Source organism: Aedes albopictus, unplaced genomic scaffold (genome assembly GCF_035046485.1).
Source record: "Aedes albopictus strain Foshan unplaced genomic scaffold, AalbF5 HiC_scaffold_26, whole genome shotgun sequence".
NCBI lineage: Eukaryota > Metazoa > Arthropoda > Insecta > Diptera > Culicidae > Aedes > Aedes albopictus.
The window spans coordinates 27,117-40,254 of NW_026917046.1; the positions used below are offsets into that span (position 1 = coordinate 27,117).

The 13,138-nt window shown below is 40.6% G+C and overlaps 1 protein-coding gene and 1 long non-coding RNA gene across 2 annotated transcripts; both read left to right on the forward strand.

The window, feature by feature from the left end:
- The first annotated feature begins 2,666 nt into the window (after positions 1 to 2,666).
- On the forward strand, positions 2,667 to 3,037 carry LOC134284530 (uncharacterized). Its single transcript, XR_009995825.1, has 3 exons — positions 2,667 to 2,740; positions 2,805 to 2,868; positions 2,937 to 3,037. It is a non-coding gene; the product is annotated as an uncharacterized LOC134284530 (long non-coding RNA).
- A 1,846-nt stretch (positions 3,038 to 4,883) lies between these two features.
- LOC109402455 (uncharacterized) lies at positions 4,884 to 6,695 on the forward strand. Its single transcript, XM_019675143.3, has 2 exons — positions 4,884 to 5,077; positions 5,162 to 6,695. The coding sequence occupies exons 1-2, from the start codon at positions 5,018 to 5,020 to the stop codon at positions 6,650 to 6,652; spliced, it is 1,551 nt and encodes a 516-aa protein (XP_019530688.3). The 5' UTR covers positions 4,884 to 5,017; the 3' UTR covers positions 6,653 to 6,695.
- Positions 6,696 to 13,138: the final 6,443 nt, after the last annotated feature.

Below are 13,138 nucleotides of genomic sequence, written 5' to 3' on the forward strand. Positions count from 1 at the left end.
CATGCGGTAAATACACAGAACAATAGACGTATTTCCTGTTGAGGTTTCCAACAGATACATCAATGGACTACCCGCTTTGCGCGCAGCCACAGTTGATCAGCAGGAGTAAATCAATGGACTACCCGCTTCGCGCGCAGCCACAGTTGATCAGCAGGAGTAAATCAATTTAATTTTGTATGGCGAAATGCATCTAAACTTGAATTACTTGAAATACAAAGCTTTTCCCGAAAAAATATTTGGTAGGCTGAATAGTGGTCACCATTGTGCACAACCACTACCAAATATTTTTTCGAAAAATGTCTTCCACTTCGAGAAATTTGCCTTTAGATTGTATTCGCCATACAATATTTTTGCGATTTACTTTTAGCGATTTTTCGCGCATAGAAGCTAGCGCCACATTGGTCGATGCGGCGAGTAGGAAAACAGCCGATGTAGTTAATTCATTTAATTTTGTATGGCGAAATGCATCTAAACTTGAATTACTTGAAATAGAAAGCTTTTCCCGAAAAAATATTTGGTAGCCTTAATAGTGGTCACCATTGTCCACAACCACTACCAAATATTTTTTCAAATAATGTGTTCCACTTCAAGAAATTTGCCTTTAGATTGTATTCGCCATACAATATTTTTGCGATTTACTTTTAGCGATTTTTCGCGCATAGAAGCTAGCGCCACATTGGTCAATGCGGAGAGTAGGAAAACAGCCGATGTAGTTAATTCATTGTGATAGCACATACATCTCTGGTGGTTAGTTCAGAGATGAGTGTAGCAACTATTGCGTTGTTGACAAGCACACAGGCTCGAGGCATGACACGCGAGTTTGCCATTTCATGTTTACTGAAAGTGGCAAACACCGGGTTCACAAGGTTCCCTAGATAGAAATTTCCCTTACGAAAGTAAGGTTCTTGTACAAAGGCCACTTGGGCTGTACCATTTTGCATAAGTCTGCAAAGATTGATCGTTGCTGTTCTTTTATGCTGAAGATTGATCTGAGCTATCTTAACCGTAGCCACTACCCAAACTAGGTAAGATTAAACTCTTCGCAACAACAGCACAACAAAGAACAGCAACGATAAAACCAAATCGGTATCGATTGGAAAGCAGATCATTTGATTTTTCATTGCAGTCTTTCTTTCACCTTTAATCGTCCATCCGACGTCCGAATCAAAATGTTCATTTTGTTTACATCCCTTTTTCATGCGAAAACAATGGATTACCGGCAAGGAGTGCGTTCAATCACAGAGAACAGACATCCAAGTCCAGTTCCGAAATTGTGTAAGGAATTTAACGGCCATTTGAAATCGGCAACACAAGTGGCAATACCGTGGCGCTGCAATCGGTTAATTTAACATACTAATTAAATTCACCACTTGAAATGTTTCATTTCACCACTGACTGTGGCAATATGGTGTTTGGCGGCGTTAGTGTTGTCATCGTATATTGGTTTGCAACCTTACTCAAGTGAAGATTCAAATCCTTACACAACTTTCTGATTGAAATTTGTTCTAGCCTGGATGTCTGTTCTCTGTGCCTGGATGTCTGTTCTCTGTGGTTCAATGTTGCTCAACAGGAGTAAAATCATTTTATTTTATATGGCGAAAAGCATCTAAACTCGAATTTCTCGAAATGAAAAGCTTTTACCGAAAAAATATTTGGTAGGCACCAAACCGGTCATCATTGTGCACAACCGCTACCAAATATTTTTTCGAATAATGTGTTTCACTTCGAGAAATATGCCTTTAGATGCTATTCGCCATACAATATTTTTGCGATTTACTTTTAGCGATCTTTCGCGCATAGAATCTAGTGCCACATTGGTCGATGCGGAGAGTAGGAAAACAGTCAAAGCATTTAATTCATTAATTTTCTCCTCGTCGCCATTGTAACACAGAGAACAGACATCCAAGTCCAGTTCCGAAACTGTGTAAGGAATTTAACGGCCATTTGAAATCGGCAACACATGTGGCAATCGCGTGGCGCTGCAATCGGTTAATTTCCCATACTAACTTTATTCACCACTTGAAATGTTTCAATGAACTACCCGCTTTGCGCGCAGCCACAGTTGATCATCAGGAGTAAATCAATTTAATTTTGTATGGCGAAATGCATCTAAACTCGAATTACTTGAAATAGAAAGCTTTTCCCGAAAAAATATTCGGTAGCCTTAATAGTGGTCACCATTGTGCACAACCACTACCAAATATTTTTTCGAATAATGTCTTCCACTTCGAGAAATTTGCCTTTAGATTGTATTCGCCATACAATATTTTTGCGATTTACTTTTAGCAATTTTTCGCGCATAGAAGCTAGCGCCACATTGGTCGATGCGGAGAGTAGGAAAACAGCCGATGTAGGTAATTCATTCATTGAGCCTTAACAGAAAAGCACCTCTACCGCCTTTACCGGCACTTTAACATTAACGCAGCTGCTTGTTTCCCACTTCAAGTTGTTTTTGTTTACCTTGACTGGCATTTCCCACCCGTGTTGTGCATGATATTTCGATTGGATGCACATCCAGACACTGACGAGAGTTTCGACTGGAAATTTGTTGAATATTTTAACTGTCTTTCTCAGTCTGGGGAAATTCAAAACGACTACGGGCGACGTCGGGCAATACAATACGTTTCGGCCTTGTTTATTTGGCCTTTTTCAAGGGTAAACTAAAATAGAGTACAGTCCAGGTCGTTGATAATAGGTGTGTCCAGTCCAGTGTCCCCAAACAAAATCAAATAGTTATTTCGTAAGTTTTTGAATATGGTATAAAATGTTAAATGTCCCTAATAAGTGTTATTTACAAAATCCAGGCATACAAGAAGCCCAACATGAAAATTGCGGCATATATAAATGTAACGAAGAACGACAGACAGTGTAGGTGTAGTTTTATGTTATGTTTTCTGTTCTATGTTGTGATACCAAAATTGTATACTCTATTTTAGTTTACCCTTGAAAAAGGCCAAATAAACAAGGCCGAAACGTCGGGCAATACAAAACTAGTCGTTTTGAATTTCCCCAGACTGAGAAAGCCAGGTAAAATATTATAGACACTATAGATTCCATACACTGAAAAAATAAATCACATATCACATGGAAAATTTCCATTAGTTTGGCTATATAACTGTTATTGGATTTTCCGATGAAAATTTCATTGGAAATTTCACACGAAATCGATACGGTATATGAAAAACATTAGGAAATCACATAACTTCTATTGGAAAATCACATAACTTCGCAAAATCTATGTAATATTCCCATATAATTCAATGGATACGTGTATGGAAACAGTCCATGTGAAAATCAGATGAAAACAATGTGGAAACTTTTTTCAGTGTAGATTCGCGGAGACATGGTTGAGCAATATTGATCATCCGAGAAAAAGTTGGAACTTCGGAAGTCAAAACTTCGGCGAAGTTCGGCGTCGGCATTCTAATTTGGGGTTCGCCGACGCATAAGAATTCGCCCCCAAAACGACGATTCGACCGCTTGGGAGTGTTGTCGTCGTCGTGATGATGCTTCCCGAAAGCAATGTCAAATTCGTTCGGGGTTTCAAAACATTGGAAAGAAATTCATTTTTTTACAGTCAGATTGAGATTTACGAGTAAATGAGTGTGATCCGAAGGTATAACTGCTTATTCTGAGCATAACAGTATTTTTTACGGCAGTGAAAACTAATTAGAAGTACGATATTTCTGGGTCTGAAAATCGTTCAGGCGAAGTGGATAGCAAATCTAACCTAGAATATCCTACAATTCTAACCTCAACTCCTCACTTGCACAAGCCGGATCTCATTTTTCACGAAAATGGTGGAACAAAATGCAAAACTAATGTACGTGCGACCGAGGGAATTGAAAGTTCTACCATTCCCACTTAAAAAAATTGTCGGATGTGGGTTGTAAGTAGGAAAAATAAAATAATTCCCCCAACAGATTATGTTGATAGGTATGTAAAAAAGGTAAACATCATCAGTTCGGTAGTTGCGCTACCGAAACAAAGATGGGTAACAGTATGTTTTGTTTTGCCCTTGAAAGCCAATAGGAAGTAAGCAGCTGCGCTTATGCTAAAGTGCCGGTAGTGGCGCTTTTCGGATAAATGCGGAAAACGTGATGACAGTGTAAACAAGCAGAAAAGTTTGCGCTACGGAATCATAGACGGCGCTCGTGTTCCATGTGTTTTTCACATATACAGCGGCGCCGCCTGGCACCTATCCACTCGAAACATCATGCGCAACACGGGTGGAAAATGCCAGTCAGGAAAAAAGAAGTAAACAACTTGAAATTTGTATGGTGATGTAATCAATTTTCTGTTACTGCAATGAATCCAAAAGAAACGCGTAGGTATAATGATTTTGTTTCTAATAGTAAGAAATCAAAGCTTTTTTTCTCAGAGATGGCGCCACCACATTAAAAGTAAAATCATTTTTCTTGTATGGACAAATCATTGGCTTGCACTCGTTCCGCATCGCAGCGATTTGTGCCTTGGGGCAAAAAGTTGCAAATTAGAAACAAAATCATTATCCCTACGCGTTTCTTCTGGATTCATTGCAGTAACAGAGAATTGATTACATCACCATACAAATTATTGAAATCGTGACGTCATGCTCGTTTGGCTACACGAACTGACAGTTCGTTTGGCTACAGTTGTCTTCGTCTCCGCGTGTCTATGGAATCTATAGTGTCTATAATTCACATGTGTAAATCTTACCCATTTCTGAATAACTTCTTCTCAGCGTGTATGAAATAAACTTCGACGTCAGTCCACCTAGCGGTCACTAGTCATTTGAAATGCTGCTTGTACTGCCACACGCTTCTAGTACTGCGTTTGTTCTGGTACGTCCTTATTCTGCCGACGAAAATATCAGATGTTGTTTATTTTGATTCTGATACTTATCATCACTCCCACGCAAACCAAGCGCGCGCTTCATTGCGATGCAGTGCCCGATTTTATAAAAATAATCAATGTAAAGTGTTTTTTACCGGAAAATTGTGAAAGTTTATGTGCAACGCTTGTCAGAAGAGGAATAATGTCCGGGAAGGAAACGGAAATGTGCTCAAAAACGACCATTCAAGATCTTCCCGACGAGGTAGGTACAAGCTGTACAGCAGGTTCTTCTGCTTGGACAGAAGTGGTAACAGTAAATAACTGCTTTTCCATCATCCCCCCGCAGATGCTGGAGCAAATACTCCTGTTCCTGAGCCTCGACGATCGCCGCTCGGCCCTTCAAGTCAGCCGCCGGTGGTCCACCCTGAAGCCGTTCGATTGGTCCACGGTCCAGCTGGTGGTCGATTTCGCCCGGAACACCGGTCAAGAGGGTAACTACCACCGGACGCTGCTGGCCAGTTCACGCCAGTACCGGCACTTGGTGTTCTATTTTGGGTACGATTCGGAGAAGTACGAACTGCTGGTGGACATTCTGAGGCACTTCTGCCGGAAGGTGGAAACGCTGAAGCTCATACCGAACAATTTCGTTCCGGTAAAGTTGGCGCTGTTTGCAGATATTACGAAGCTTTGTTCAAATCTCCGCCATTTACACATCGATGCGTGCAATTTCGACTATAGTCGAGGGGAGTTGGAGTTTCATCCGATGGACAAGCTGGAGGAACTTTATCTGGAGAATAATCTGCTCAGCTTGATTCCTTCAATGAAGGATATCACCCCCAACATCACGCGGTTGCACATGCAGATCAGCTACTACTCGGAAGAGGCCCGGTTGTTCCTACGCTATTTCAGCTCGCAGTTGGTCGAGCTGGAGATTTGGTTTCTATCAGAGGATTACTTCCTTACGGTTTGTGAGATGCAATTTCCTCGTCTGGAAAAACTCAACTTCTACTGCGTCGATTTGGAAATTCTTCCAGGAGCATCAGAATTAGAGGTTGAGTTGATTGATCTGTTCTTCCATCAACTACCGCTCTTAAGGGAAGTAACCCTGCGGTGTAACATAGACGATCGGGTTATCCAGAATCTTTGCCGATCGTGTGTACACATTCAGTTCCTATGTCTCAGCTTGGATTACTTCCTGCAGGACAGCTTTAGAGCCATCTGTGAGCTAAAGAATCTGCAGCACCTAAGAATCGAAGAAGCAGCTGTTAATGTTCCCTTAGATTCGTACATACCAACGAAAAGTCTTCAAAAACTCTCCCTTTACTCAACGCGTATCGTCCACCAAGGCAAGTTCAACACCTTCGTCCAGTGTGCCTTCCCGAGCCTGGCGGTAATGGAAATGCTCCACCTGACGTCTCGCACCAACGAAGGACGCTTCTTCGAGCTGCATGGCGCCATTTGCTCCAAGATTCCCTCCCTTCAACGCTTGGTCCTCAGCGAACCGGCCGCCAACATAATCCTGGGACCGTTCCTGGAATTTTGCGCCACCCACGCCCCCAAGGAGCTCCGTTTCAAGTGCTGGAACATACTGGACGTCTTCCCGGAAGAAGAAATCCCCGCCACCCAGCAGATTCCAGTACAAAAGCTGATTCTGGACGCTCCGTTAATTTCCCCTTCGGTGCTGCAGAAGCTGATCCGTTCGATGCGGGAACTGCGATGGTTGGAGCTGGCAATGGCCGATTACTGCTCACCGGAAGTGATCCGGTCGCTCAGGGAGCAGTTCCCTCGCTGCTACGTGGTGGCGCGACGGAAGGTGCTGATTGAGGAACCGTTATGACAGTGTTGGGAGCAGTGCAAGGACCGGTCGTTTAGGTAGAAGGACGTCGTCGTTTGGCGATCTTTTGTACGGAAACGTACGTTTTGAAATATAGATTATTAGAATTTATTGTTACGTTAACATATTACGTATTTTCTGGAAACAAATTGTTCAAATCCGATTTTAGGATATTTAGCATTTAATCTATTGATGAAGAACTATGTATTCAGATTAATTTCTTCACGTCTACTTAGGCCATGAACCTGGTTTAACTATATGGGTAAACTAGCTTTACGAGTTACGCGGAGGTAAAGAAATTGGTCCTAAGTGTTGATTTCTATATTAGAATTAAAGAAATAACAAATGCACAACCTAAAACATAATAATATAGGTACTGTTTTTGCTTCGAAATTTGTCAAACCTAACGGATGTGGTGTAGGGATATCAGAGGCACGATCCCCTGTATGTGCCTGGAAGAGGGCACGAACGCCCATTGTGCCATTTGTACATATTTTAGAGTATATATAGTCTTTCCTGGGTGAATTCCTGAAGGAAATTCCTGAAGAAATGTCTGAAGGCACTTTAAGCATATAAGTTCTTATATGTTTAAAGTAAGTCACAGTGACTTCTACTCAACCAGAACCTGGTGCCGTGGATGACTCTTTTGTGGCATGTATGTAACTTGGAAGAATCACTGGAGGACTTATTGTCTCGCTTATTGTAAGAATTGCTAATGGAATCCCTGAGTAAACTTCTGAAGAAACTGCTGAAGGGATTCATGAAAGAATCCCCGGATAATTTCTTGGTTCCTCTATACATCCTTTTAAAATTATCTTCCAATACTAGTCGCTGGAAGAATTCTTCCAGAAATGCTTCAAGTAATTTAAAAAAATCGTCAGGTAATACCGGAAACATTCTTGGGTACATCCCTGAAGCAAATGATTGAAGGATTTTTGAAATTTCTGAAGGAACTTCTTTAAGAATTTTTGAAGAGAAACTGTGTGGAATATCTGAAGAAATCACTTCAGATATTCCTGGAGCAATCCTTGGAAGTATTCCCGGAGGAATTTCTGAAAGTATACCAGGAGGAAGTCGTGGATAAATTTCCTGGAGAAATCCTCGGATAAATTCTGGGAGCAATCCCTGAAATAATTTCTGAAGAAATCTTTGGAGAAATTCTTAGAGAAATTCCTGAAGCAATTCCTGGAAAAATCTCTAGAGAGAATCCTGAAGGAATGCCTGGAGGAACTTCTGAACAAATGTTTAGTGTAATCCTTGGAGCAATTCTTGGATGAGACCCAGCAAAAGTTCCTGGAGAAATTCTTGGATAAATTATTGGAGCAATCTCTGGAAGAATTCCAGGAGAAATCTCCAGATGAATTCTGCGAGGAATTCCTAGAGAAATTTCTGAAAAAATCAGGCAGCATCCATAGAAAAATTTCAGAAGAAATCTCTTGAGGAATTCCTAGAGGAAATCTCTGAGAAATTTCTGAAGAAATCTTAGAGAAATTCCTGAAGGAATCCCTGGAGGATTTCCAGAAGTAATCTTCGAAGGATTTCCTGGAGGAATCTCTGGTAAAATCCCTAAAGAAATTCTTGGAAAAATCTGGAGGAATCCCTGAAGCCATTCCTGAAGGAATATCTGGAGAAATTCATGATGGAAATCTCTGAGGAAATCCCTAGAGGATTTACTGGAGAAGCTGACATAATATCTAAAAAATGCCCAGGAATAATTCCAGGAAATGGTGGAATGAATTAAATGCTTTGGCTGTTTTCCTACTCTCCGCATTGACCAATGTGGTGCTAGCTTCTATGCGCGAAAAATCGCTAAAAGTAAATCGTAAAAATATTGCATGACGAATAGCATCTAAAGGCGTATTTCTCGAAGTGAAACACATTATTCGAAAAAATATTTGGTAGCGGTTGTGCACAATGATGACCGGTTTGGTGCCTACCAAATATTTTTTTGGTAAAAGCTTGTCATTTCGAGAAATTCGAGTTAAGATGCTTTTCGCCATACAAAATAAAATGGATTTACTCCTGCTGATGAACTGTGGGCGCGCGCCAAGCTGGTAGTCCATTCTTGAAAAATTCCTAGGGTAATTCCTGGAGGAGTTCCTTGAGAAATGACTGGGAAAAATCCTGGAGGAATGGCTGCAAGAATTCCTAGAGGTATTTCTGTGGGAATGGATTAAATGCTTTGGCTGTTTTCCTACTCTCCGCATCGACCAATGTGGCGCTAGCTTCTATGCGCGAAAAATCGCTAAAAGTAAATCGCAAAAATATTGTATGGCGAATAGCATCTAAAGGCAAATTTATCGAAGTGGAATACATTATTCGAAAAAATATTTGGTAGTGGTTGTGCACAATGGTGACTACTATTAAGCCTACCAAATATTTTTTCAGTAAAAGCTTTCTATTTCAAGTAATTCAAGTTTAGATGCTTTTCACCATACAAAAAAAATGGATTTACTCCTGCTGATCAACTGTGGATGTGCGCCAAGCGGGTAGTCCATTTATGAAGGGATTCCCAGATTAATTCCTGGTGAATTCTTGGAGACATCCTAGAAGTAATTCATGAGGTTATTTCTGGAGGAATTTTTCGAGGAGACCCTGGATGAAATCCTGGAGGAGCCCCTGAAGCAATTTCTGGAGCAATGTATGAAGGAATAGCAGGAGGAATCTCTGCAAGAATCCAAGGAGGAATCCCTGGAAGAATTCCTAGAAGAATGTCTAGGAATACCTGGTGGAATTCTTGGAGGAATTCCTGAAGTAACTTCTGGAGAAATCTTTGGAGGAATTCCTATAGGAGTCTCTGGAAAAATCCTTGGAGGAATCCCTTGAAGAATTCCTAAATGAGTTCCTGGGGAATTTCTGGAGCAATTCCTAGAGGAGTTTCTGAAGCAATTCCTGGAGAAATATCTGGAGGAATACCTGCAGGGATCGCTGAAAGAATTCATGGAGAAATCTCTGCAAGAATCCAAAGAAGAACCCCTGTAGGAATTCTCGGAGAGATGCCTAGAGGAATGCCTGTAAGAATTCCTGAGGGAAACACCAGAGGAACTCCTGGAGAAATCTCTAGAAGAATTTTTGACGAAATATCTGGTGGAATTCCTGGGGGAATTTTTAGAGAAATCCCTGCAGAAATTCCCAGAGGAATTCTGGGAACAATAACTGGATGAATTCCTGATGAAATTTCTGGAGGAATCTCCCAAGTAGGGGAATACCTGGAGTAATTTCCGAAAAAATCGCAGATGGAATTCTTTAAGAAATTCTGAAGGAATCCTTAGAAGAGGAATCCCTGAAGAAATTCCTGGAGGAACTCCTGAATAAACTCCAGACGGAATCCCAGAAGCAATTTCAAGAGGAATTCCTAAGGGAATATCTAAACAGTTCGTGGAGGAAGTACTGAATACATTCCTGGAGGTGTTTCTTGGAGAATTCAAGGAGGAATTCCTGAAGGAATACTAAGAAGAGTTCCAGAGGGAATCTTTGAAGGAATTTTTAAAATAAGATGTCCCAGAAAGATTACCAGAAGGTATTCTCGAGTGAAGTCCTGGTGAAATTCTTGGAAGAATCCCTGGAGGTATGCAAGAGGAATGCCAATTTCTGGAAGAATTCCTGGAGGATTTTTTTAGAGGAATCCCTGCAGCAATGTCCAGAGGAATCCCTGGAATAATTCGTGGAAAAATCCCAGGAAGAATTCCTGAAGAAATCGCACATGGAATTCTTGGAAAAATCTTGAAGGAATCCTAAGAAGAGTTCGTAGAGGAATTCCTTGACGAATCTCTGTTGCAGTTCCTGAAGAAACCCCAGGAGGAATCGTTGAAGCAATTTCAAGAGGAACTCCTGAAGGAATGCTAAACAGAGTTCCTAGGTGAATCCTTGGAGACATTTCCCTGTAGTTTTTCCTAAAAGAATCGCAGAAGAAATTTTCGGGTGAATCTCTGGAGGAATCTTAGGAAGAATTCCTGAAGAAATCAAAGATGAAATTTTTGGAGAAATCCAGAAGGAATCCATAGAGGAGTTCGTTAAGGAACTCCTTGAGAAATCCCTGTAGTAGTTCCTGGAGGAATTCCTGAAGAAACCCCAGGAGGAATTCCGGACGCAATACCAAGGGGAATTCCTAAGGGAATCCCTAAACATTTCCTGGCGGAAGTACTGGATTAATTCCTGGAGGATTTCCTGAAAGAATTTCAAGAGGAACTCCTGAAGTTTTTCTAAAAAAAAGTTTAAGGTAGAATCCTTGGGGGATTTTTTTTTTAAATAATCCCTGGAGTTGTCCCTGAGAAGAACACAGAAGAAATTCATTCAAATTTTACGAGGGAAACCTGGAGCAATTTCCCATGAGGAATTCCTTATAAATTCCCAGGAAGGATGCTTTTCTAAACAAATTCCAGGAAGAATTTCTATAGGAATATTTAAAAAAAATGTAGGAATCCATGTCTGAAATAAATTCTGGACCAATTATTGTTGGAATCTTTGGATGAACTCAGAAAATGTAGGCATTTAACCAAGCTTGTTATTTGGTAGCATTCTATGATAAGATTGGAATGATTCTCTTGGAGAAATAATTGGCGAAATTTCTTGTAGTTTTCGAATAAAAAAGGTTGGATGACAACCTTATTTATTAGAATATGTAGTTTATTTCCTGGGATAATTTTTCTGGAACTCTTAATTGTTGATAATCTTTGAGTTGGTTCGAATTTTTTAAAAAATCCTGTGTGTAGCCTCAAATGAACTGGTTTTCGGACAAATGTTCGTGGAGTGGCCAGTGACTTTGTCACGAGACAACAACCATGATGTTGTATTCCGAAGGTCTCCAGTGAATTTAGCTTACCCTACTACAACAAACCATCAGGTAGATCATTCCGTTCCGGTATGACTCTGCAGTCATAGGTAATCCTTGCACTGATGGCGGGTACCCAATCATCATCATCATCATCAACTATGAACAATGTAACTGAAAGTTATGCAGCAGTTATCAATTCGATCCCAAGTAACCAAAAGTTCTGCTTCCCATGACAAAATGCACTTTCAAGTTCCACAAAGTTCAGATAAAGTTCCGCACGGAACTTTCTAGCTGCTTATGGTAAGTTTCCAGTTCCCAAGTAGAGCGCTCAAGTAAAATTCCTCCTTTTTCCGTAAGTAATTTTGACATTTGTTTTACCGACAGCATTTTTACGAAACGATGCTGTAAGAAGGATGTGAAGAATAGGGCACTGCATACGGCGGTTGCTAGATAAATTGTTCGTTGTTCGTGTGGCGTTTCGTGGCCTTGTTGTTTACGATTTGGACTTAGAGAAATTTCGTTCGTTTCCTCAGGAAGTGTGATTGAAATTAAAATTTAATTTTTGCGCGCGTATGGGGAAAATTCAGATTGTGAGATTTCAACGGAGTTCCAAGGGAAATGCTAATGAGAGACATTGCGCTGGGATTCTAAGGGAACTTTTAATGGTATTACAGCGAGAACTATAGTTGGATACTAATTATAAATTCTGCAATATTGGAGTTCGGACTACGGTGGGAAGAATTCTGCTGGGACTCTGACGGTTACCTTGTGGAGTTTTAGACGAAATACGAGGTAGGACAAAGCTTTACGGGGAATTTAATGAAGATCCACGAAAGATTCTTTGTGATGAATCTTTTGGCATTCCGTACGAAGGTTTTTCTTTGGGGTTTCGCAGAAAGTCCTCTTGAAATTCTTCCAGATGTTCCACCGAAAAATCCACCAGAAGTTCACCAGGATTCTCATAAAATGTCTCTGAGATTTTCATTAGAAGTTCTACAAAAAATCCCTCCGTGAGTTCCTTCTAATTCAGGATTCATTTATTTATTTTGTTTTTTTTTCGGGATTTTCTAGGAGTTCCTTCAGGGTTTTCTCCAGAGGTGTTTTCTAAGATTCTACCAGGAGTTTTTTCGAACTATTCTACAATAATTTCATCCGGGATTTTTTTTAGTATTTTTTATCCGGGGTTCACTCAGATATTTATTCGGAGATTCCCGCAGGAATTCCTTCCGGGATCATTTCAAGAGTTCCTTCTAGGATTTCTACAGGAATTCATTCTTAGATTCGTCCTGGAGTTCTTTCAGTGATTCTTCCAGGAGTTCTTTCTAAAATACAACTTTTTGAGATTCCTCTAGGCATAATCTGGACGTTTCTTATGTGAATCCTCAAAGAATTCCTTTTGTAATGTCTATAGCTTCTTCCGGGATTCCTCCAGGAACTCCTTCTAGGTTTCCTCTAGGAGTAAATTTATGGATTCCTCTCATAGTTTCTTCTGGTATTTCTCCAGGATTTTCTTCTAAGATTACACCAGGGGTGGCATCAGGGACCTCTCCAGAAATTTTACCCGGGATATCTTCCGGGAATTTTTCAAAAGTTCTTTCCGGAATTTCTTCAGAACTTCCAGACTCCTGGAAAATAAGTCAAGGTTTTTCCAGGAGTTCCTTCTAAGATTTGTCCAATAATTCATCCAGGATATCCTTCCGGGATTCCTCCAAGAA

Coding starts and splice junctions, on each gene's coding strand:
- LOC109402455 (XM_019675143.3), top strand. CDS start 5,018: ATGTCCGGGAAGGAAACGGAAATGTGCTCAAAAACGACCATTCAAGAT. Junction 5,078..5,161: donor TTCAAGATCTTCCCGACGAG/GTAGGTACAAGC, acceptor ATCCCCCCGCAG/ATGCTGGAGCAAATACTCCT.